The sequence below is a fragment of the Cryptotermes secundus genome, unplaced genomic scaffold (genome assembly GCF_002891405.2).
Source record: "Cryptotermes secundus unplaced genomic scaffold, Csec_1.0 scaffold301, whole genome shotgun sequence".
NCBI lineage: Eukaryota > Metazoa > Arthropoda > Insecta > Blattodea > Kalotermitidae > Cryptotermes > Cryptotermes secundus.
The window spans coordinates 326822-351410 of record NW_019725003.1 but is presented as its reverse complement, the minus strand read 5'-3'; the positions used below and the strand labels follow the sequence as shown (position 1 = coordinate 351410).

Sequence of the window (24589 nt, the reverse complement as noted above, 5' to 3'; positions counted from 1 at the left end):
TGGGTTGTCATGGCCATGCCTGAAAGCGGCATGGTCTCATCAGCAATTTTCGCTTGCGATTGTGTAGCTTTTGTGTGGAGAGCGAAGAGTGTGACAAATTTATAATTCTGCATGAACAATGTATTTACATATTAGCGATGACTCTATGACTATAGCCATAACGCGAAACATGTCACAGCCCAGTAGATACTCATTTCCAATGGAATATTGCGAGAGACAGCACTGGCAAACCAGAGCTGCACGGCTACTGCACTCAGTCGCGCTGGGGCTGTGGTTGGTCTCTCCCGTTATCAATATAATCATATGAAAGCAGGTGGAGATGGCCATATTAGCCAGTAGATTTATAGCCAGCCACAAGAGCTGACACTGCGATTTGTGAAGCTTCCTGTCACATTATCATGCGACCACGCGTGTACATATTTCGAGAAGACTGAACACGTTTTGAAGTGTGGATAACCTGTCAGTCTGTGCTCTGTGCAATGGTAGATTCAGTTTGAACCCGAAATGTGCTCTTACATTTGAATGCAAATGTTGCTGTCGATCCTGGTGGCCGCCTGCGGAGTTGAATCTTGTGTTTGGATTCATCGTTGTGCCAATATTATTATGCCGGAGAGTTTCCATTGTCTGGGATGTGTTTGATGTGCACGGAATTGCGGGAGTTGGGTTCTAATTAGTCTTCAGCCGATTGGCTGGCATTATGCTCGCACGTTTCGTATTATTTATTGCGCTAATTTTTTGACCGTTTGGGACTGGACGGTGTGGCTTCTGATTACTATGCCAGGCATTAGACTACATGGGCAAAGAATCTCACATGAACACGAATATTGAGACAATTTCAGAAATTTTGTGTTGCTCTATACAAAATACATAACAAACACTGATCAGTGCACAGGTCTCTCGATAGGCTTAAACCCCTATGAAGAATTTCTAGCGAGTGCCAAAGGAATTCTGTCTTTCATGAGTAATTCTGAGTTGCGAGAGGTTAACGTAAGAAGCATCTCTCGTATCTACGAGACTTAAGCAGATTTAAGGCCGGCTTGCTAAATGTGAACAATGTTAAGAGACTGGTTTTGCTTACACTGGTCGAAGTGTCTTACTCATCGGTCCTTACGTCATGTGATGTCGCTACTTTAAGTGCGTAAGTTATTTAGACTAAAACGGCGTGATGATTGTGAATTATGAACTGGTAATAATAATGAAAGATGCGGCTGCAGTCCGTTTTAAGGTACTGTCCCAGCATTTGTCCCTAGGGACTGAGAAGGACAACGAGAACTTCAGTAAGAACAACTCATCTCAGTGCCTAAACTGGAACTCGGTGCCTCGCAGATACCAAATAAGAACTGTGACACTTCGACCCGACCTTGGGTGGAATATTTTATTTAAGAGTATTTTATTATGTGAATGAAGGGATTGAAACTGTAGTATCCATGATAATTTGAAGTGCTGGAATCTTATAAAAATGAAATAACTTCCTTGTCCGCGAGCGGACGAGAAAGCAGTTTTCCAGACAGAAGTTTACAAGCACCCATTTCACTGAACACTCCTATACAAGGAATGGTGCCACCTGCCTCAGTGTTATGTAACTCTGCATGTCAGGAACGAGGTGTATTTTTGGTCTTCTTTTGACTGCTAAAATAAGCAGCTGATTGCTTTCTGGCCTATTTTGATAACAGATAAACGTTCTCTTGTCATTGTCTTATCGCAGTTCAGTATTGCTTTAGCACATGCTATTAGGAAGCATTCAAATGGATTGGGACACATCAACTTCTGGCCTAGCTGATCGTCTTAAGTTAGTGATAAACTTAAAGCAGGACATATGCTAACACACCAATAAGGGCGTTGACTAAAAATAAGCACAGATGGAATATCCGAATGGAGACTCATAAGGTTGTGAGACGCCGAGGCTCCCACATTTTCTAGACGGTCGGCTCACTGATGGCGGTGATGTTGTCAGCCTTACGCGCCGGCCGCTCTTTACCCCGCAGGAAGATTCCTGATACTCATTTATATTAGAGGTTGAGTCGAACCCAGGGTGATAGTGCGGCTTGAAGGATTAGGTGAACTGAAAAATCCAGGCATGCATTATCAAAGTTTTTACTTTCGTTTTTAATTGAATTTCTGCAATTTAATCTGTACTTCTGCTTTTACATTGTTGACACGTGCATGCTTAGCACAAATTTTCTATCATGTCTTTTACTGTGATTTTATCCTTATCTTTCGCTGATGGAACCGGTTGTTGGGTGTTCATAGGCTGTTTTCTACAGTCAGGGGTTTGTCCAGTGATTGAGACTAGCTCTTTCTAACGGACCCAACTGAGTAGGTTTATCCTGCCCTACCCACCTGAGGACGGAGACAGATCCAATCTCCGAAACGTTGTGTTCTTTTGTCTTTTACATACCAAACCATATATGAAGTCCAAAACAATCCAAAAGAAGTATGGTGATATTGTTAAGATAGGCACTCGAACAAAGAATCACCTCAGTTTCCTGCAGCTGAGGACAGATATGTAGGAAGTGATCCTTTCTGATGATGTGGGCTGCATTTTATGACAAAATCTTTCGTTTCGCTCTTCTCCAGCTATTGAATGGACGAATCAGAACGCTTCGTGTAGAAACTTACGAGTTTAGTGATCACATTTTCTTTTATTCTTATTGGTTTTGGCGCTATTTTGAGACCTACAGCAGTAAAATACATCCAACTAAATTTGCACTTTTATCGACAATCATAAATGGCTTTATGAAATTTTGGTGTGCCTTTCTACCAAGGCCCGTGTTGTGTACCCCAGACTATGAGACAACTCAGCGTGAGGGTAGGTATCTTGGCAAGCCTAACGCTACCGTAAAATGGTTTCCAGGCAGTAAAATGCGTTGGACGTTATACTTGTCGTTAGGCTTCCATTCACGAAATCTCCCGTTTTCTTTTTATCCATTTCCGACAGAACATAATAAATAATATAATGGGAGACGTTTTAAAAAGTTTCCAATAATCAGCTTAGTGTGTACAGAATATTTCTTTGCCATATTTAAATAAAGGTAAAAAAGGGTAAAGTCCCTGTGCTCAACAAATTTAAGCACTACGCCATGAAGGTGTATGGTGGAGTGGATGTATAGATCCACATTTTCTTGAGCTCGGCACTAGTTGGAGGTGAGTGGTCAGTTTCACGCCCCGGCACCTTTACCCCGTCTCCTCACGCTCAGCCCGTAGCCAGTCGCTATACTGACTGCGCTATTCCGGCTCCTCACGTCCAGCCCGTAGCCAGTCGCTATACAGACTGCGTTATCCCGGCTCCTCACGTTCAGCCCGTAGCCAGTCGCTATACCGTCCGCGCTATCCCGGCTCCCCACGTCCAGCCTGTAGCCAGTCGCTCTACTGACTGCGCTATCCCGACTCCTCACGTCCAGCCCACAGCTAGTCGCTATACTGACTGCGCTATCCCGGCTCCTCACGTCCAGCCCGTAGCCAGTCGCTATACTGACTGCGCTATCCCGGCTCCTCACGTCCAGCCCGTAGCCAGTCGCTACTGACTGCGCTATCCCGGCTCCTCACGTCCAGCCCGTAGCCAGTCGCTATACCGACTGCTCTATCCCGGCTCCTCACGTACAGCCCGTAGCCAGTCGCTGTACTGACTGCGCTACCCCGGCCCCTTATTTAAATAGACAAATTTATTGGTGTACTTATAGTCCAGCGTTTGCTGTAATCTGTTACAATTTCATATTTCGGCTAGAAGGTTTAATATAAAATAAATCAACTTTAATTTAAATATAAATTGCCTATGTTAATAATTTTAGTTATAAAAGTAAAAATACATCCTAGTGGCATCTATTTTTTATGAGTGTCCGTACACCTGAGAAGTTCTGTGTGACATAACACCGTGTAGTCCGTTGAAAGTCACCCGAAATTTCAGAGGAAAATGTTTCCAACTTCATAATTGATTACTGATTTCTTGCTTAGCTTACTATTGAACCATGAAAATGGAGGCGATGTGTTCCTCCGAAACGTCGGTTGACTCTCAACTGACCACACAGCGTCATATCCCAGAAGATAGAATTCTTCATATCCACCGTACTGAGAACATCAAATCCTATATCGATAAATTTTTATTGGGTGATTCCTTGTTAAACACTGCCGCACTGTGGAGGAAAATGGCTACCAGTGGCCATACTTATGAAATATGAGGCGCAATTAAGTGCTATTTATTTCTCTATTTTCTGCATAAATTGTAGGAATACTCTGTTCAGATGGATACACCCACCCTGGGATATCGCGAATGCTAACTTATATGCATTACTAGATGTCATTTGGAAATTTTGCTCTCTCGAAAATATGGGCTTTATTCTCTGAACAAAGAGAATTCAGGAAAGGAACCAGACCCGATCGTCAAATTATTGAGAAAACGTTCGGTAGCGTTGAAAGTAATCAGAATTAATGAAATTAACATAAGAATTGTAAAACAAGGAGGCACGCGGTATCGTAGTTGCTTGAGGTCCTATTCTACATGCCGGAAGGTCTCGAGTATATTTGCTGATGAGGTCGTTGGATTTTTCAGTTTACTTAATCCTTACAGTCCCCACAATGTCACTGAAGTGGACTCAGCATCTGACAGAAATGAGTCCCAGGAGTCTTCCTGGGTGGTAAAGGTCGGCTGGCGCATGAGGCTGACCTCATCGCTATCTGTGAGCCAATTTTCTAGCAAATGTGGTAGCCTCGACGTTTCGCAACCCGATGGCCCTCCACGGCCTGTTAGAGGGATAGCTTTACCTTTTCTTTATGCGTGTGAAACATGACTGATGATGATGGTCCAGTGGTTGAGACATTCCCCGACTTCTATTGAGTCTGAAGACTCATTATAGTGCTCAAAAGAGTCCAACATGAGATTCTGCCCTGAGCCAGTTGAATACAATTCGCATCTTCACATCTTTGATTGAATAATCAACTTTATTATTAAGCTTCTGAATAAGCCCAACTCCAGTTGCTTTCTGTTTTCCGTCAGAATATTTATGCATTTTTCATCAGTCACCTTTATTCTACATGTCCAATCACTCTCTCACTCACTCACTCACTCATGGAGCTGAGCCCTTCTTGAAAACCCGCAAATTGTACAGCTACCCACAAATCTTCCAACGTTTTATGAAACCCGAAGGTTCATTATCGTGCTCACAAGAGCCCTCCACTGGTAACTATCCTGAGCCAGCTCAATCCAGTCCATATCATCCCATCCTATCTCTAAGATCCTTCTTATTATTGTCCACCAACCTACATCTCGGTCTTCCTAGTGGTCTCTTTCCTTCTGGTTATTCCACCAATATCCTATACGCATTCCTCTTCTCCCCATTCGTGCTACATGCCCTGCCCATCTCATCTTGATCATTCTAATTATAGTTGTAGAAGAGTACAAGTTATGAAGCTCCTCTTTATGCAGTTTTCTCCAACCTCCTATCACTTCATCCCCCTTCGGTCCAAATATTCTCAACACCCTGTTCTGAAACACCCTCAGTAAATGTTCCTCCCTTACTGCGAGAGACCAAGTTTCATACCCATACAGAACCACAGGCAAAATTATAGTTTTGTATATTCGAAATTTTATGTTTTTGGACAACAGACGAGAAGACAAAAGGTTCTGGACTGAATGGTAGCAAGCATTACCCGAGTTCAGTCTCCTCTTAATTTCCTCCTGAATTCGGTTTTGATTTGTTCCAGTCGCTTTATTCCTATTTAATTTGGCTGTATATCAGTGAATATCGAGTGCGAGCTGGGGTTTCATTCCCGGCAGAAACAATATACTTTTTTTTTTCTTCTTTGCAAGTTACAAACCAGCTCTGGGACCCAGCCAGCCTACTATTTAGTCGGTTCCAGGAAAACTTCCGCGGGGTTTAACCGGCAGGATTGTGAAGCTGACCACTCACCTCCATCTGGTGCCGAGGTTAAGAATGGTTGAGCTACAGCTCTACTGCCCACACGTCTTCATGGCTTAGTGCTTAGTTCATTAAGCACAAGGAAATGTTGACCTTCCTTTTGCCTTTACCGTAAAATATTCAGAGACGAGTACAACTTTAAGCATTTCCTCATCATGCGGTTACTTCCCGTCTGTTACATCAACACCCTCTGTCTATTATGTTCCACCCTTTTGGGGGGGACCACATTTCTTATTATCTCAATTTACTCGTAATATGGCCAGAATATGGGGTGACGCAACACATGGAGGAAGAAGCAACGTCTACTTCATTACACTTTAATAGTTTATTTCATCAAAATTCATGAGAATTTAACCCTCCATCCCATTAAGGAACACAGGACTTAAAAGTATTCGGGTTTCGAGCAGCTTACTTCCTGGCAACCTGGCAAGCTAGGACAGAGGACTTTTTAGGATAGACTCATTAAGAACGGTGAAAAAGTATAGGATTACAGTTTATGTGAAAGGGTAATGGAACTTGCTTTTATTTACACATTAATAAAGAAGAAATTCGGCTGAAATATATGATTTTCTGAACGTGGTAGCGTATTTGGTTGAGGCACTATGTTGCAAGCAGGAAGGTCGCGGGTTCGATTCCCAATGTATTAGGATTTTTCAATTTACCTAACCCTTCCACCCGCACTGTGGCCCTGGGTTCGACCCAGCCTGTAACAGAAATGAGTACTAGGTATATTCCTGTTGGTTAAAGGGCGGCCGGTGAGTAAGGCTGACAACCTTACCTTCATCTGTAAGCCGAGTGTCTAGAAAATGTGGGAGCCTCGACATCTCACAACCCTATGGGCCCCAACGGCCTCCTGCAGGGACAGCTTTACCTTTATAACTTCTAATTGGATTTTATTTTTCAAGCATTGCATAAATTTGCTATACTGGCTCAGAATTTTCTTGAAAACGAGGAACTAGTATGCATATTCCTGTAATTTATTTCTGGAAACTATGACACATTTTGTACCCGTCTCACTAGGAACAAGAAGTAGTCACTCTTGTAGCTGGGCCCTTCTTAAGAAGCCGCCAGTTGTGCAGCTGCTCAAGAAAATCCCAGCATTTCATGGAATCCAGAGGTTCATTAATGTGTTAACATGAGACTTCCACTGTTCTCTAGCCTGTGTCAGATCAATCCAAACCATACCATCTCATCCTATCGCTCTAAGATTCATTTTAATATTGTCCACCAACGTACGTCTTGGTCTTCCTAGTGGTCTTCTCCCCATTCGTGCTACATGCCATGCCCATCTCATCCTCCTTGCTTTATCATTCTAATCATACTTGGATAAGAGTATAAGTTATGAAGCTCCTCATTATGCAGTTTTCTCCAATCTCCTGTCACATCGTCTCTCCTCAATATTCTCCTCAACACCCTGTCCTCAAACACCCTCAGTCTATGTTCCTCCCTCAGTGTCAGAGACCAAGCTTCACATCCATACAAAACCACAGGCATAATTATAGTTCTGTATATTCTAATTTTTATGTTTTTGGACAGCAGACGAGAAGAAAAAAGGTTCTGGACTGAATGGTAGCAAGCATTACCCGNTAGACCAACAGCTGATGTGTCCCGTTTAATTTCAGTCCCACCTGGTTTCCTAGGACCTTCCTAATTGCATATTCTAAAGCAAAGTTGAAAAGGAGTGGCGATAAAGCATCTCCTTGTTTTAGACCATTCTGGATAGGAAATTTATCAGACAGATGTTTACCTATACGGACTTTACTATACGTTTCGTTTAACCACATTTTAATCAACCTAATTTTAATCAATTGGGATACCCAATTTCATGGGTATCCCAAACTCTATCAGAATATTGTACAATACTTCCCTCCTAACTGAATCGTAGGCTTTCCTGAAGTCTATGAATAGCTGATGTACTGTCTCATCGTACTCCCATTTTTCTCCAATATCTGACGAATGCAAAAGATCTGATCTGTAGTTGATCTGTTACGTCGAAACCGACACTGACCATCCCCAGTAATTTCATCTATGTATGGACTTAACCTTGAAAGAAGAATATTGGATACAATTTTGTATGAAGTTGATAGCAGTGATATCCCTTGATAATTACTACAGTCAGTTTTATCACCCTGCTTGTGAACTGGTACAATAATAGACTCCTTTCACTGATCAGGCAATTTTTCATTATGCCAAATAAAATGAATTAGCTTATGGATCTTATAACGTAATATCAGTCATGGAAATATGTGTGACGTCAGTGACACATGGTTGAACTGAAAACATTCTCTTCTGTTGAACTCAAGAGTCCTGCGGTCTGATGAAACAGATGTATCGAAAAGCATGACGATTAGACAGGGACATAATGAATTTATTTTCTTATGCTTTAACTACAATTCCAGTAGCTCAGATTATAAGACATGATTTGTGAATAATAGGGTGGATAGACGTGGAAGGAAGCTGTTGCCCCCTAATGCGACCTTGCCCGACGCAACTGAACAAAAATCGTGTGTCTATTATGTGATTACTTATACGACTATATTGAAGCGAAAGTTTTTTCATTCAGACATTGTGTAGAAAAGTGAAACATATTTTGGTCCATACCATTTGATGCTAGTCTTTTTGTTTTCGATGTAAATAAAAATGTGGTTTTTGTGCCGTAACATCTCATCTCATATTATTTATTCATCAGTGACTCTACAGCCCTTTGTTAGGCCCGGGCTTCTTCTTCAGTTTCGTAATCTTTTTCAGACAGACTGCTGGACCCCGTGAACGAATGATCAGCCCGTCGGAAAGCCGCTACTTACACACAGAGCAACACAAATACAGAACAAGCGCACACAGACATCCGTGCCTCGAATGGGATTGGAACTCACGATCCCAGTGTTCGAGCAGTTTATGCTTTAGACCTTGCGGCCACTGTGATAGTCCATCTTGTAGCATACGAATAGAAAATCTAAAGCCAATAACAGAACGAAATTTTCAGAATGTTTAAGCTCATTTTCACTCTTACGTTTATCGGCTCGTGATATACCAGTGATAGCTGTAATTCGTTGTATGCATGTTGTTATACAGTCTTGGCACACAAGCGTCTGTTGCAGTCGGACAAGACGCATCTTGGCTTATAAGATACTTCTCATGTAATGCCATCCAAACCATAGACTGGTTCCGTTACAGTGGCATGTTTTAGAATATCTGTAACCGTCAAAATTGCAGATTTCTCAGGATAATGAAATGAAGTCCGCTCACGTTACATGAGCATGACATTGATTGAACGGTATAAATAGGCATGTGTTTACACAGTTTGCTGCTCTTTCAGAATCAGTGTTTTGTTGTACCCACAAATTGCAGATTCGCTTGTTTATGTAGACTCACAGAATATTAATTACATAGCACAATATTTGTTTGCTTTATTATAATAACACAGAACGTATTTTAGAGTGAGCATTAAACAGACGTCATCTTTCAAAGCTTAAGTTTTGTATTATTTAGTCTGTGTTTTCTAAAATAAAGGAGCCGGGATAGCGTAGTCGGTACAGTGACTGGCTACGGGCTGGACGATCGAGGGGTCGGAGTTCGAGTTCCGGTAGGTTCAAGAATTGTCTCTTCTTCACGCTGTCCAGACCGGCTCTGGGGTCCTCTCAAATTCCTCTCCAATGGGTGCCAGGGGTTCTTTCCCCGGCGCTAAAGCGGCCGGGGCATTAAGCTGATCACTCATCTCCAGGTAGTGACGAGATCAAGAAAATGTGGATCTATACTTCCACTTCCCCATACGCCTTTATAGTGTCGTACTTAATTAGTTAAACACAGGGACAGATTTACCTTTACCTTTCTAGAATAGTGCGGGCCTCTCGCTTTGTTATACAAATTCCTGTTTACAAACAAAGAGTTGTTTATTGACAATTAGGAAATAATAATAATAATCTAGGTCGAAAAGAGGATAATCAGGACGAGAGACCATGTCTCACATCCATATGAACCAAAAGATAGAACTATGTTTCAATTTAACTTTTGTTTAATACAGGAGATTTAAAGACTGGAGATTTAAAACGTAATGTTTACAAGCATCTCCGAATTTGATCTGTCCGTAACTGCGTCATGAATGTAATTTTGTTTTATTATTGTCTTACCGAAGTATTACAACTGTGCCTCTTTTTCAGAGAGGTTACATATGGCCTATTGCTTTAAACCTTTATGTTTTATAAACTGTAGTCGTCAGTCACAGTTCTATATAATTTCCGTCTGTGATTTCCCACGGACGTTGCATGTTGTGAGAATCTAAATACGTTTACTTTTGTGTACCAGGACGGTGGTCGGCCCCAGTACCCTACTGTATGCCCATAATATGTCCGCGCCTGGAGACAGAGGACCCGCATCTCTCGCTGGTGGAACACAACACGAGCTACGGAGGACGGGCCGTGTTCCGTTGCGCCTGGGGTTACAGGTTGACAGCGCCCCCTGGGATCGAGTGTGAGGTGGATGGACAGTGGTCCGGACCCGTGCCTTCTTGTGAGGGTGAGGTTTATAGATCTGTTTCCTCTAAATTACATTCTACTTCTGAAATCTTGAAGTCACGGCATGTTTCAAACAACACCTGGCATCCCTCCAACAAGACATGCTAGTCTCCCATCATTCACAGAACCCAACTCCCAGCGCCACTGCACTCTTTCACAGACATTCACTGGTCTGTTCGGAATAAACCAATGAATATCCTGATGGGAGGTAGGACCTCAGATGACAGTTAAGATAACACAGAAAACTTCATAAGCATAGGGACAAATCTTCGAAATTCAGATCGCAAGTCCGTGCCAGCTGCCTATGTTGTTCTTGCAGTACAGATCCGGTAGACCGCACTGCACGCCGACTCACGTGATGTTCTTGCCGAGAGGCCGTGATAGTTTGATATAATCATTTCGTTTTAACTGAAGATTTTCCTTTGAAATTCTTTATACTCATCTAACAGCTGCGGTATTTAAAATCTTTCAACAGTGGTATCATAACGTATAAATCACAGAAAAAGAAAATGTAGCTCCTAGCTCCCTTTTGCAGTGCACAGAGTCCATAGTGACCTGAACGCCGTGACAGAGCTGATGTACTCGTGCTGAAACTACGGTGCAACAAACGTAGCGCCTACACAGAAAGCTCGACCCCTCCTTCGTCGAAGAGGAGGCCCAATTTCGAAACACTTACATGTTTAGGAGAGAATAAAATCTTGGTCATGCATCTCGAGAATAAAGCCAGGAATGACTGTGCTGGCGAAGGCTAGAAGCAATTTAACAGACCTACCGAATATTTACGCGACAAACATGAACGTCGTGCTCTCTGCAAACTGCAACGCGGCCTCACTGCAGCGAATCGTGGTTGGGCACTGGAACATAAAAATCAACGAAGGGAAAAGTCAGACGATCTATTTCTGTAGAATACTTAGAGTCTCTGACGATGTACTACAGTTAAACGGACGAGACATTCCCTTTGTAAATAATGCAAAGTATCTTGGTGTCACTTTCGACTGGAGGATGACATGGAGACACCACATCGAAAGGACTGTAGCCAAGGGGTTGCGCATGTACAAAAGGACCTATTATTTATTCAAAACTTATTTGTAGTTACAAGTTATAAGCACTCAATAACTCCAGTTATCAGCCCAAACTTCATGTCTAGTCACCACTAAGGGGTGGCAATGCGAACGGATGGTGTATACTGGAGGGAAGACAGCATAACTGCCAGGCGCTCGCCGTGCGCTGACGCCCGACCAGCAGGGTACACGTTGCTGAGAAATGCCTTCCCATTAAGAAGCTATTTTTATTACAACACAAGCAAACCAAACAAAAGGATGAAATATTGCTGAAAAGTTTTTCTCTTTTTTGTATGGGGAGAAGTTGCAGCAGTGAGAGAGTTTTGTGCGTCATTTGTTGGCTGGTGCGATAGTGAGTGGAGGTATTAATCAGGGCTGATAAGGAGCTCCACAGTTTCAGGGCTTTGCCGAGTTGTAGAGCCAGTCTAACACGTTCGCATTTGTAATTGTCCATGCTTTCAGAAGCCATAGTGACGACTAGCTCTGGTGTTAGCAAAACGTTGGCCTCGTAAGCGCCATGATCTTACAGTCCATGCAAAGGGGATATTGACCAAGTTCAATATTTTGGAACCGAAAACTAAGATAATGAGTCAATGCATTTTACATAAAAGAAAAGGGTGATCGAGAAGAATACTAGAGACCAATATCTTTAAGTAGGCAGAACTGGCTCTCTTCAAATTTTATTAACGCCCTTCAATACATATTTTAAACTTTTAACTTTCTGAAGCACAAATTCATCTAAATGTTATTTAAAATTCGGTTTCTACTTATCAGAAACACATTTTCCCTCATTGCCAACATAACTGGTTAATGCTGTTCAGGAAAAACAAGTTTTTATTATTATTGTTGTTGTTGTTGTTGTTGTTGTTATGAGAATCGTGCGGAACTCTTAAATGCACTTCGTGGTCAAATTGTAGAGCATTCAACATGCAAACAGGTAGTACATACAGTTTCCACTGAGCTCCTAAATATTTCTAAAATTCTGATTTCAGTTTGAGGTTGCGGGATTATGAGTAAAAACAGAAGTCTGCGTTTCATGCAGCTCACTGTACCTCGCGGATTGTATCTGACGTAAATCTAGTAGCGAGGTATGGCAGAAAACCAGGTAGCAAGATGGCGCCGTTCATGTTAGCCATAATCGCTGCCTGGGGAAATTATTTCAGTTTCATTTGAGACACAGTAACCATGAAATAAAACTTAACTCGTTTTATGTTTTAAATGTTAATTTATTCACTTCGTCCTGCATAAAATATCAGTATTACAAACATCCAGAGAGTTCGATGTAATAAAGTTATACAATCTCAGGACACTATTACTATAAATTATCATGTGAAAATATCTTCACCGATAATTTTTGCAAGCTAATTTCATTTTTGCAGTTACTGCTAAAACCTTAACTTAATGCCTGTCAATGAGGTAAAACAAGACAAAATAACATGAAGGACGCAGTAAGATTAAGAGAATAAGGTAAACTTAATTTGTAAAAAGAAAATAACCACAAAATGATTTAACCCATTAGCTCCTGGGGCAGAGTCCACGTTGAGAAAGTCTCTCAGCTCGTCAAGAAATTTTCCGCCTTTAAGATTTCTTTTCGTATTCGCATGAGCTCACTACTGGCTCCTATTCTGGGCCAGACGAATTCAGTCATACCCTACTTCTCTGTGATCCATTTAATATTTATATCAGCTTTTAGGTGCTTCAAGTGACCTCATTTCTGCGTGTTTTCCAACTGATGTGCTTCATGCATTTCTCATATCTCCTATGTGGTCCACCGATTTCATTCCCTTTATTTTAATCTAAATTATATTTACTGTATAAACTAATTTATATATATAATTTAACAGTATCTAGTTCATGTTTTGCCGATCGTAGTAGTCGCGCTGTCTAAGGCATGTACTGTCTTCGCCTATTTAAACACTTGGATCGTGGGTTCGAATCCTACTTGAGACATGGATGTCTGTGTGTGTTTATTCTGTGTTCGTGCTGTCTTATGTGCAGGTTAACGGCCTTACGACGGGCAGATCCCGCGGACAAGGTCCAACAAAGGGCTGTAGAGCCATAGATAGATAGATAATATTTTAATATATAAAACGAGTCATTTAAGATATTTGAAAAAATATAAAACCCGTGCGTTAGGTAGTTGTTGCATGGATCTCTGAAGGGGTATTTAAATCGCAGATCGATATGCAAGACGAAGTAATGTGTTAGAATATAAAACGTTTTACATTGTGTTTGACGCTAGGCGTATTAAGTTAATTACCGGAGCTAACAGTGCCCTACGCGTAGGGCAGTAATTAGAATTTAAAACGGGAAATAAAAATTCGCCTTTAGCAGTAGTTCGGATGTGAACCAGTTATGTTAATCTCTGCACCGCTCGTACAGCAGAGAGACGCCGCCGTATGTTTACATATGCAGGCCGTCACTACTGGCTCGCTTAATCACATGCCGAATTTAATTTCCGGTCCTGGCACTTCCCTTTGTTTTGAGTAACAATTTGTCTGGACGCGAGGGACAGGTGAGATCTCAACATTGCGGTTTCCGTATTGGGACGGCTAAGGCCACCGTGTAGAGTGGAACAGTCGGTTCAAATCTCGATGGACAGTAAATAAATCTGGTTCGTACCCAGAAGTGGCGGAAGTAATTAAAACGAGGTAGCAGGAAAAGCGGTTTCATGTCATTATGTGGACCAATTTTAGTCCCTGGAACACGGTACGTGCTGGGCAAGCAGAATGTTTTCATGTGGGCAAGTAATTAGTCGTGATAACAGCTGGCTTTATGAGAAATTCAAGTCGGATACACGACAGCTCAGTCGGTACAGCCGGTTGGCCGGGGGAACACTAGGATCCAGGTTCGATTCCCAGCAGCTACACAGATTTTCATTTTGTTTACTGCGCCCATACTGACTCCCAGATACACGCAACCACCAATCCAATGAATAGCAAGGATTTTTTTCGCAATAAAGCAGCCGAGACGTGAAGCTAACCACAAACCTTCATCTACTACCAGGTTAAAATACGTGGAGCTATACCTCCAATATACGTCATCATGGTGCGCTAATTAAGCACAACTTTACTACTGGATCCGTGAGGAAATTATTCCGCACGGAAGTCATTAAACCCTACACATTCTTTTTACAGCCACTCAGTATAATTACAGCCTTTTATTTTACTCCCCTTTCTTTCTGTTTCTTTCTATCTTACGCTACTTGTTACTTTTTTCTGCCACTATTTATGTTTTCCTTCTTATATAATTCTTCTTTTGCCATTTCTGAATTCCTCAGATTATATATTTTTTTTTCTACTACCTTTCAAACATGCATACACACATTTTATTTGTTTATTTGTTTACTTCTTTATTAGAGAATGGCCTGCCCACTAGTTACCTAACCCTTCCAGCCGCACTACGGCCCTGGGGTCGACTCAGCCTCTAACAGAAATGAGTACGAGGAATATTCTTGGGGGTGTGGGAACTGCCCACATTCAAGCAAGTGTGACAACGCAAGCGTCATTGCCTAGCAACCGTTGTTTACTCGTCGTTGCTAAGCGTAAGGCTGACAACCTCAGCGCCATCTATGAACCCATTGTCTAGAAAATGTGGAAACTTAGGGGCCTCCACGGCATGTTACAGATATAGCTTTACTTTTGCTTTTTTGTAAGGGGCAGTCAAAAGAAAACGGGTCACCACGCATAACTCACACGGCGCGCAAGTTGGTAAGACTGGAATTTGCTTACGGTACGAACATCTGGTGAGGACTCAGGATAGCACAGTGGCAACGTGCCCTTGCACACTAGTCGTTTGTTTATTGTGCTGGAAGTAAGGTTAGCGCTACGTGTAGTCGTCCAAATTCAATAATGTAGGCGGGTAAAGAAGAACAGCGAAGTGTAGTGCGCTTTTTGACTGTTGAAGGAGTAGGAGGACGAGAAATTCATCGTCGCATGTCTGTTGTTTACGGCGAACACAGCATGTCACGTTCGCGTGTGCTGGCGTGGCATGAAGGCGCGTCCACATTACTCGTGCTCGTGCTCGTGCGACTCGCTATGCTCGCTAGTAATGTGGACGATATGACAAGTCACGAGATAAGCAAATTCTAAATTTTTAATTTAAAAACTATAGACAATGAATTAAATACGACTACAGCCTATACACACTACGAGTAAATATACGGATCCTCACGCGCCGAAGCCTGGCCAGCAACTGAAGTAGTGTGGACGAAGATTTACGGGCACAAGTAAAAACCAGACGAGTCTCCCGACGAGCACAAGCCTGGCGAGAACGAGCACGAGTAATGTGGACGCGCCTAAAGAGATTCCGACAGGGACGTGTTTCACTGCAAGATGATGCTCGCCCAGGACAGGCTCATCGTGTCATCACCCCTGATGATATTGCTGTGTTGGATGGTCATATCCGGGCAAACCAACGGATAACCGTGGAAGAAATTAGTCTTTTGATAGGAATAAGTCACGGTTCCGTACACGTCATTGTGACAAAACACCTGCTGTACCGCAAAATCTGCATGCAGTGGGTTCCACGTCAACTCACGGAGGAACAGAAGACTCAGAATGGCTGTATCATTGGGTCACTTGCAACGATACCATGAGAAAGAGTATGCTTTTCTGTCCTGTATTGCCACTGGGAACGAAATTTTGTGCCTTAATTTTGAACCCGAGAGCAAACGGCAAAGGCCAACAGTGCAAACACTTGAATTCTTCCCCCACCAAAGAAATCCAAAGCCGTACACACAAGTTCCAGTAAAGTGATGGCGACGTTTNATTCTCACATTTTTGGAGCCCTGAAGAGAGACATTCGTGGACATCGGTTTGCATCGGACGAAGACGTGTGTGGCTGGGTAAAGATGTGGTTCCGTAGAGAGCCCACAAGCTTTTTCAAGGATGGGATTGACCGTCTTATCTCCCAGCGGGATAAATGTATTAACAGTTTTGGAGATTACTTTTGAGGTAAGAAATGTTCTTTAACATGTTTTGGCTTCTGACCCGTTTTCATTTGACTGCCCCCCACACTTTACTAGAAAAATGGCCCGTTGAAATCACCGGTAAAATGAAAAGGTAACACAGAAATTATTTTAGCTATGGGCTATCTGATTCCACACAAAGACATTTATTGTCAGAAGAAATATGAAAGCAAGTCAGAAGAGACTAATTTATAAGAAACATTAAGCTTAGAAGTTTTTGGAATAAAGAAGGAAGTGGGTCTTGCGTGTTTAGACTGCAGAATCGTTCCTGTTCAGAAGGAGCTCAGGGGAATTCTGTCACTAAGTAGAAATATGTCAAGAAAATGTGCGTCTGTAATTGATCCTGAAAATTGAAATAAGAAAAGCCTTTTGCGAATACGCACTTCCCACAAGCGCTTCACGTCAAATATAATATATTCCTGAAGAAAGCAGTCTTCTGGGATTTGGCACCGTGTATATGTGTTGTTAACCGACGTTTCGGAGGAACGTATCGCCTCCATCTTCAGGGTAGAAGAAAAATATAAGAAATCTGCAAGCGAAGAGACCGTGAGAAACGGTAATTACCGTCTCTTCGCTTGCAGATATCTTATATTTTTTCTTCTACCCTGAAGATGGAGGCGATATGTTCCTCCGAAACGTCGGTTAACACCACATATACACGGTGCCAAATCCCAGAAGACTGCTTTCTTCATAGTCACCGCCGTGAAAGCCTCAAATCTTACATAATATATTCCTGTTTGTTCCGTGGTAGTGTCTACTGTGGAGACCTGCCGTCAGTATTACTTCCAGTGTTATATTTGCGTAATAGAAATGGCTGCAATAATAATGGCAGTTCTTCGTGTTATTTTGTTGCTGAATACGCTTGAAATTAAAAGGAGGCATATACGGGCAGAAATTGCTAAAATAGGCCCGTTGAAATAAAGGATAAATTGAAAATATTAGTACAATTAGCTGTTTTCAGAGAAAGCCGTTCCTTATTAGAAACAAAACACGGCTCGCTCCTTTGTGAACTGTTATGCAACCCACGTTCATCCAACTCTCCACAGTTAGTTGGTATGATAACGCGGAATTTCGTAATTCTAGAGCTTCCACTCGCTGTTTGCAAAACTTGTTTATATGAAGAGAAATTATGTAGAACGTTGGACTAGGTAACCCGTCAAGACGTGGGCCTATAACCCCACTGGTCCCTATCCTGAGCCAGGTCAATCAAGTCCCTACCACCTCATCCTATTCTTATAAGACCTATTTTAATATTACCCACCTATCCACATCTTTGTCTTCCTATGTGCTCTTTCCTTCTGGCTTTCCCGCCAATATCCTACGTGTATTTCTCTTCGTCCCATTCGTGCTACATGCCCTGCCCACGTCATCCTCATTGACTTGATCATTGTAATTATACTTGGAGAAGAGTACAAGTTATGAAGCTCCTCATTTTGCAGTTTTCTGCAACCTCCTGTCACCTCATCTCTCTTCGGTCCAAATGTTCTCCTCAACACCCTCAGTCTATGCTCCTCCCTTAATGTCAGAGACCAAGTTTCACACCCATACAGAACCGCAGGCATATTTATAGTTTTGTATATCCTAATTTTCATGTTTTTAGACAAAAGGTTCTGGACTGAATGGTAGCAAGCATTACCAAAGTTCAATCTCCCCTTAATTTCCTCCTGATTTGTTACTGTCGTTCCCAAATATCTGAACTGTGCCACGTTTCTAAAGTATCTGTTTTATATTATGATTTTGCCCTGAAGTTTGGTGACGAAAATGCAACATATACTTAGTTTTCTCTGTGTTTACTTCCAGGTCAACCTCCTTACCTGCGCCAATTGAAGTTTCTGTGAGTTTCTTTATGTACCCATATTATCGTCCAGTACGTTTACATCATCAGCATAGACCAACACCTGATATGTCCCATTTAATTTCAGACCAACCTGGTTTTCGTGGGTCTTTTTTTATTGCTAATGGTGTGGGACTAAGTCCCTTGCACTGCGGCCACTTCTGGCCTATTGTATCAGCCCCAGATGATAGGTGAGGGTGATTGTGGAGCAGTTGGTAGAATGAAGATTGGCAGGGGAAATCGAAGTACTCGGAGAAAACCTTCCCTAGCGCCGCTTTGTCCACCACAAATCCAACTTGACCAGACCCGGGATCGAACCCGGGCCGCCGCGGTGGGAAGCCAGCGACCAACCGCTTGAGCTATGGCGCGGCCTTCCTGGGTCTTACTACTGACATATTCTAAAGCAAAGTTGAAAAGCAGTGGCAATAAAGCGTCTCCTTGTTTTAGACGATTCTGGGTAAGAAATTTATCAGGCAAATATTTACCCCTACGGACTTTGCTATACATTTCATTTACACACATTTTAATTAGCCTAACTAGTTTCATGGGTAACCCAAACTCTATGAGAATATTGTACAGTACTTCTCTGCTAACGGAATCATAGACGTTACTAAGGTTATGGGTTAAATAAAAGTAACAGAATTTGATGTGAAATAATGAAGACTAATAAACTTATAGAAGTAAGCTATGAAATTTTAGGTGGATTTAACTGGCTTGGTATTGAGTGCGGTGTAAGAGTTCTGTGAACAAGATAATGAACCTCCAGGATTCTTAAAGAACACCAGGAGTTCCATGATCTGAAATATATCAACTTTCCAAGCACGACCTTATTCATTTAAGAATCGTAGTAATTATTTCTCACATCCATCCAAAACTCAGTTCAGAGACCATTAACCTTCAGAATATTTTCAATGATAATTACGATCATTTCCATTAAACTTCAGTTTAAAATCAATTAAACGAAGGCTTACTTACCCTGAGGAGGCATGTAGATTAACCTTTAGTGCATTAGACTCGCTTTGCGGTGAAAGTTATTTGTTTTCTAAGTAATTTAACCAAGAAGTCTGAGCGAGAGAGGTAGGGAAGTCAGTTCAGCAAATGGAGCTAGTGCAGAACAAGTTACTCTTTTCGTCCAGTCTGCTTAAACGCTTAACTTTAGTAACACAGTTAAATTTTATCCCTCAATTTACGTTATAAATATATATTTTTGCAGAAATTAGGAAACTTACTTTGTTGGCAATTGTGAGTGCAGCGGAAGTCTTCAAGAAGTCTCCATTATAGCATCCCGTTTCATCGTTTCATGTCAGCAAAATCTGAACGCGTGTTACTTTGTACTTAAATAAAATTTACGACATTCTTTCCGACTGTCATACTTGTGTAATTGAACGTTGTAAAAGGCAATTGTAGTAATTTAAGAAATGTTCTTAGAGAGAATGAAATTTCATAGTTTCTTACTTTAAGAAAGTGGAAATTTGTGCAAATAGTATAGTACTGTTTATGTAGTCAGATGGAGAAAATGAATATGAAACTAGGATAGGAGTAACACGGAATGAATATTGAATTTAATTTGTAATTAATGTCAATGACTCTTCCAGCCCATTCAGGGCCCAGGAATCTTATTCAGTTCCGTAATCATTTTTCAGAGAAGGTAGGACTCCTTCGACGAGTGATCAGCCCGTCTCAAGGCCTCTACCTAAACACAGGACAACACAAACACAGAATAAACGCATACACACACAAAACATTCATGCACAGAGTGGGATTCCAACCCACGATCCCAGTGTCCGAGCGAGAGAAGACAGTTCGTGCCTTCGAACAAGCGGCTGCTGTGAACAGCGAGTGCAAAATGTAGGGACCCAGAAAGTGATGGACAATAGTGGGTTTCTGAAAAACTGAACTTGACAGGTTTATGAAATTGCCGGATGCACTTGTATACGAACACTGCGTTGCATTATTTATACTATTTCAAGGTAAGGTAAAGCTGTCTGTATGCTTAATTAAGCATCACCACGTGACATCTTCTCGAGGAACAGGAGAATAGCGCAGTGGGTTTGAGTCAGTGTCATAGTTCAAGAAGTTATCCTCCAAATTCCCACCGCGGAGGTCCGCGTTCAATCTCAGGAAAGGTGCTGTGGGATTTGTGGTAGACGAATTAGCACTGAGACGTGTCTTCTTAGAGCACTCTGGTTCCCTGCCAGTTCTCATTCCACCAACTGCTCCGCATTAATAAATCATCGTATCATCGATTCCCTGCATTCTCAAAAATCACAGCGTCGTTGAATAAGACTTAAGAAATCGCCTGACAGCCCCGGTGGTCTAGTGTTCACAGTTCCTAGTTACAGATCCAGAGGTCTGGGTTCGATTCCCAGTGCTACCATATTTTCTGAGAAGTAGTGGGTCTGGAACGGGGTCCACTCAGCCTCTTGAGTATACAAGTAATTGAGGTGCTGTTTCAAGGAAATAGCGGCTCCGGTCTAGAAAACCGAAATTAACGGACGTAGGGATTCGTTGCGCTGACCACACGACACCCTCTATCCGCTAAAGTTGGCACTATCTTCAACAACAAGCGGTGGTCGCTCGGTCGGTATTGTTCGCTTGTGGACTAAAACCACGGAGTTCGTTTGTTTGAGCACATGTGTAAGAGTGGTGAGCCTCACACTTTTTACACTGTATCTCCGTTAAAAAAAAACATTACTAATTGGATAGGAAGCTCAGTGGGCCCCAGAGACGATCTGGACGCGATAACAAGGAGAAGACCTCTTGCGTCTGTCAAGAATCGAACCCCGGTCTTATATGCCACAGCCTAGTCACAACCCCGCTTCCTATATTGCTATTTGCAGAGTAGATTCTAAAGGGTTCTGACGATGGTGGATGACACACAGAATTACTGGGGGTTTGGACTTTTTCCGTCGTCCGGAATTCTAGGCAATAGAGGACACGACGTTTCGGAAACTGGATCCATTTCCGTCTTCAGGTGAAGACAGAAACAGATCCAGTTTCTGAAACGTCGTGTCCTCTGTTACCTAGAATTCCGGACGATGAAAAGTCCCAAAACCCAGTAATTCTATTTGCAGAGTATTGTTTAGTTATGTAGGTAGTAGTATTGACACTGGTTTTGACTTCTGAACTTCTAACAAGACGGCAATGCGTGTTGCAGCGGTGTTGTGCCCACCGCCCCTTCCTCCCGTCAATGGGCGCCTGGTGGACGAGGGCCCGCACTACCAAGTCGGGTCGACTGTGCAGTTCACTTGCAACGAGCGCCATCAGCTTGTCGGCGAGTCCAGCATCGTGTGCACGGAAACCGGCTTCTGGTCACATCCTCCACCGTTCTGTGAGTCGATAATCTTGTTACGCTTGAAGGTTTCGTTACTGAATAAAGATTTAGCTAAAGTTGAAGTTAGCACGACTGTATGTCAGTTCACGTTTCTGCCTATATAGAGACCAGAGAGCATTATGAATAACTAACTGTGTGACTTATCCGTCCGTCTTGGTCCAACGTTCATGTTAGTCTAAGTCTCAGAAAATTGAGTGCTGTCAAATGAAACACGAAATATTCGCGCCACAAAATTTGCATAAATGTTAATGAGGCCTATTTTTGATGTTTCCTTCTATTACATCTCGTACATCAGAACTCAACGTAAAGCGAAGTCTTAAATGAAACTGATAATCTTTATCTTTGACATGAGACATTACGCGAGAATTGGACACTTAAACAGGAGCTTTTTGATGTTTACATATTTTGCATTGGTACGGAAACCGGTTCAGAAAATTGCTTCCTCTGATTCATCTTCATGATGTGTATTTGTACCAACCGTTTTATAGTGCACACAATTTCACTTTTCTCCTCACTACATTTTTCGGCACTAATGTGCCATCTTCAGGTGTGGTTTTATTTACGTCAAACTATTGCGCTGTATGCCATCATGTCTCCTTTATAAAATGATTCAAATGTATATATGTCATGATAATAAAGTTTATATATTAAAACTTTTCAAGATTTATCATCTATATGTCGCACTTAAAATTCTCGAGTTATGTAGATCCTCTCCTATGGGAGTACTCTTCCTATATTCTTGTGTATATTGTGTCCTGTGTTGTGTCCTTCCCTTGTGACTGCGTGCGTTGTACTGATTTATCCTCTTTGTCTGTTATAGCAGTGGGGAATTAATTTCGTAACAGCTTATAAAACTGCATAATTGCAGATGCAGTTTTCACATAACTATGCTCCGACTGTCACGTATTTATGGTGTGTGTGTGACTATAGACGGGGTATGAATTGACCACTTGTATACACCACTCGGATCTACGCTTTGCAGATCACTGACACACACAGACTAATGTCACAAGTCTTATTACAATATCCACTAGCCGTTTCTTGGCAACAGATTTAACAGAGTGGAGAGTCTTCAGCTTCCCGCACTCAGGGCCTCTTGTTACAGACGCCCCGGCCAGGACCGCCTCTCAACTCACAATTCAGCTAATTGGGTCCCAGGCTGGGGGCCACTTCACACCAACCTTCTAGTCTTCTCCTCACAGAGCTACTTCACGTCACTTGACTCATGTGAACTGCTGACAGCTCTAACTGCAGCTGGACTGGTGTCCTCATTATATAAACTCGGGACAAACCCAACAGAAGACACCGCCCCCAACAGGGTTGTCATGGCGGATGTCTAGCGATAGAATGGATGTTGTTTCCGCAAGAACGTTACTGACCGTTGCCAAGCAACACATGTTGTCTCGCGATCGTTGCATAGCAACGGTACTACACATTACAATTCTGTGTTACAGTTCAAGAAATAACTAGATATGACTGATATATGTACTTCTGCATGTGGAATGTTGAATGCAGTTGAACATGAGAAATGTCAGTACCTCAAGGTTTAAGTAATTAATTTTATCATTACAACAAATCCTTCCTTCGCGACTTACAACTGTTAATAAGAAATCTTAGAAATATCACTTAAGGGCTATATTTTTCGTCAGTCTTTAACCACATAAGAGAAAAACAGAGAGAGGAGAGTAAGAAAAAGAAATGATGTTGAACCTGAATTGCAAATTTAAATGTCATTTATTATGATTACATTTTCAGGTAACTTCGTGCTCTTACACCTGATATGTAATACGGATGTTTAAAAGAAATCTGCTGGCTTCATATTCATATCGAAGATGGAAGCAGGAAATTCTTCCGAAACGTTGACAACCACCTGCGAGTCTACTTGTATATGGTGATATAACCCAGAAGACCAGATTATAAATTTTCGTGAAAATTTCAAATGTTTAACATTACAATCGTGTTTAAAGCTACCGCAGACATATTCGACGATGATTTTCTTACCCAGGGTTCATTATAAAATGACTGAGTCGTCTGTCAGAGTAGAATTTCAAAATCAGCGAGTGTAAAGGAAATCGTCTTGGAACTGCAATAAAACAGTACTGAGAAAAATCATGCACGACTTGCGGAACAGTTTTACCAATACGCTGTATCTGTCGGTGTACCTATTTCTGAAATATCCAGCATCTTGCAAAAGGCACGGTAACACGCTTTTCGATGAATGGTTTCGAGGCTCCCATATTTTCTTTAGATAATCGGCTTACAGATGGCGGTGAAGTTGTCAGCCTTACTCGCCGGCCGCCCTTTACCACCACGAACATTCCTGGTACTCATTTCTGTCAGGGGCAGGGTCTACCCCAAGGCCATAGTTCGGCTGGAAAGAATACATCAAATGAAAAATTTAATGACCTCATCGGGAATCGAACCCTGGAATTTCCTGCTTTTAACATAGTGCCTCAACTAACTACACTGCCGCGTGCCCCTCAATCCTAATTATATTACTCTATAATATTCTTAAACAAAAGAATTTGGTAGTAGTTGCAGACCTTTCGGCCATTTTGTATAATTGTACTGCGCAAAATTATGGTGATTATTATGGACTGGTGTCAGTAGCTGTTAGCACAGACACAGTACCAACCGTCTGTATTCACGCTGCTTAACGAATTTATTATTCCCTGTTGCGTCATTCTTATGCGTAAATATAACAATTTGTTTTACTTTCTGTTTCTGTACTTTACTTTTCTCTTTTCGCTTTTTATTGGCACAAAAGACTCAGATTCTACTGCGATACTGTTTATAGGGTTCCATTTCTCGTGCTCGTTTTCTACCACCCCGTTTGAAACCAAGTCCGGACAGAAGAGGGATGAGTAGCCCATGGAATCCCCTCCCCCCGCAGCATCAATTCATTTGTTCACAAAATGTCAACCGTGTCCTGCGGTATAATGGGATGAAGCGAAGGGGAGAGGAAGAG

At 42.0% G+C, this 24589-nt stretch overlaps 1 protein-coding gene across 1 annotated transcript in view; it reads left to right on the top strand.

Moving 5' to 3' along the window:
- LOC111863172 (locomotion-related protein Hikaru genki) overlaps positions 1 to 24589 on the top strand; it is a 133979-nt gene that overhangs the window by 102157 nt on the left and 7233 nt on the right. Inside the window, exons 8-9 of the mRNA XM_023849227.2 lie at positions 10215 to 10424; positions 21445 to 21618. Of these exons, the coding sequence (XP_023704995.2) occupies positions 10215 to 10424; positions 21445 to 21618 (384 nt within the window). The remainder of the gene's footprint in view (positions 1 to 10214; positions 10425 to 21444; positions 21619 to 24589) is intronic.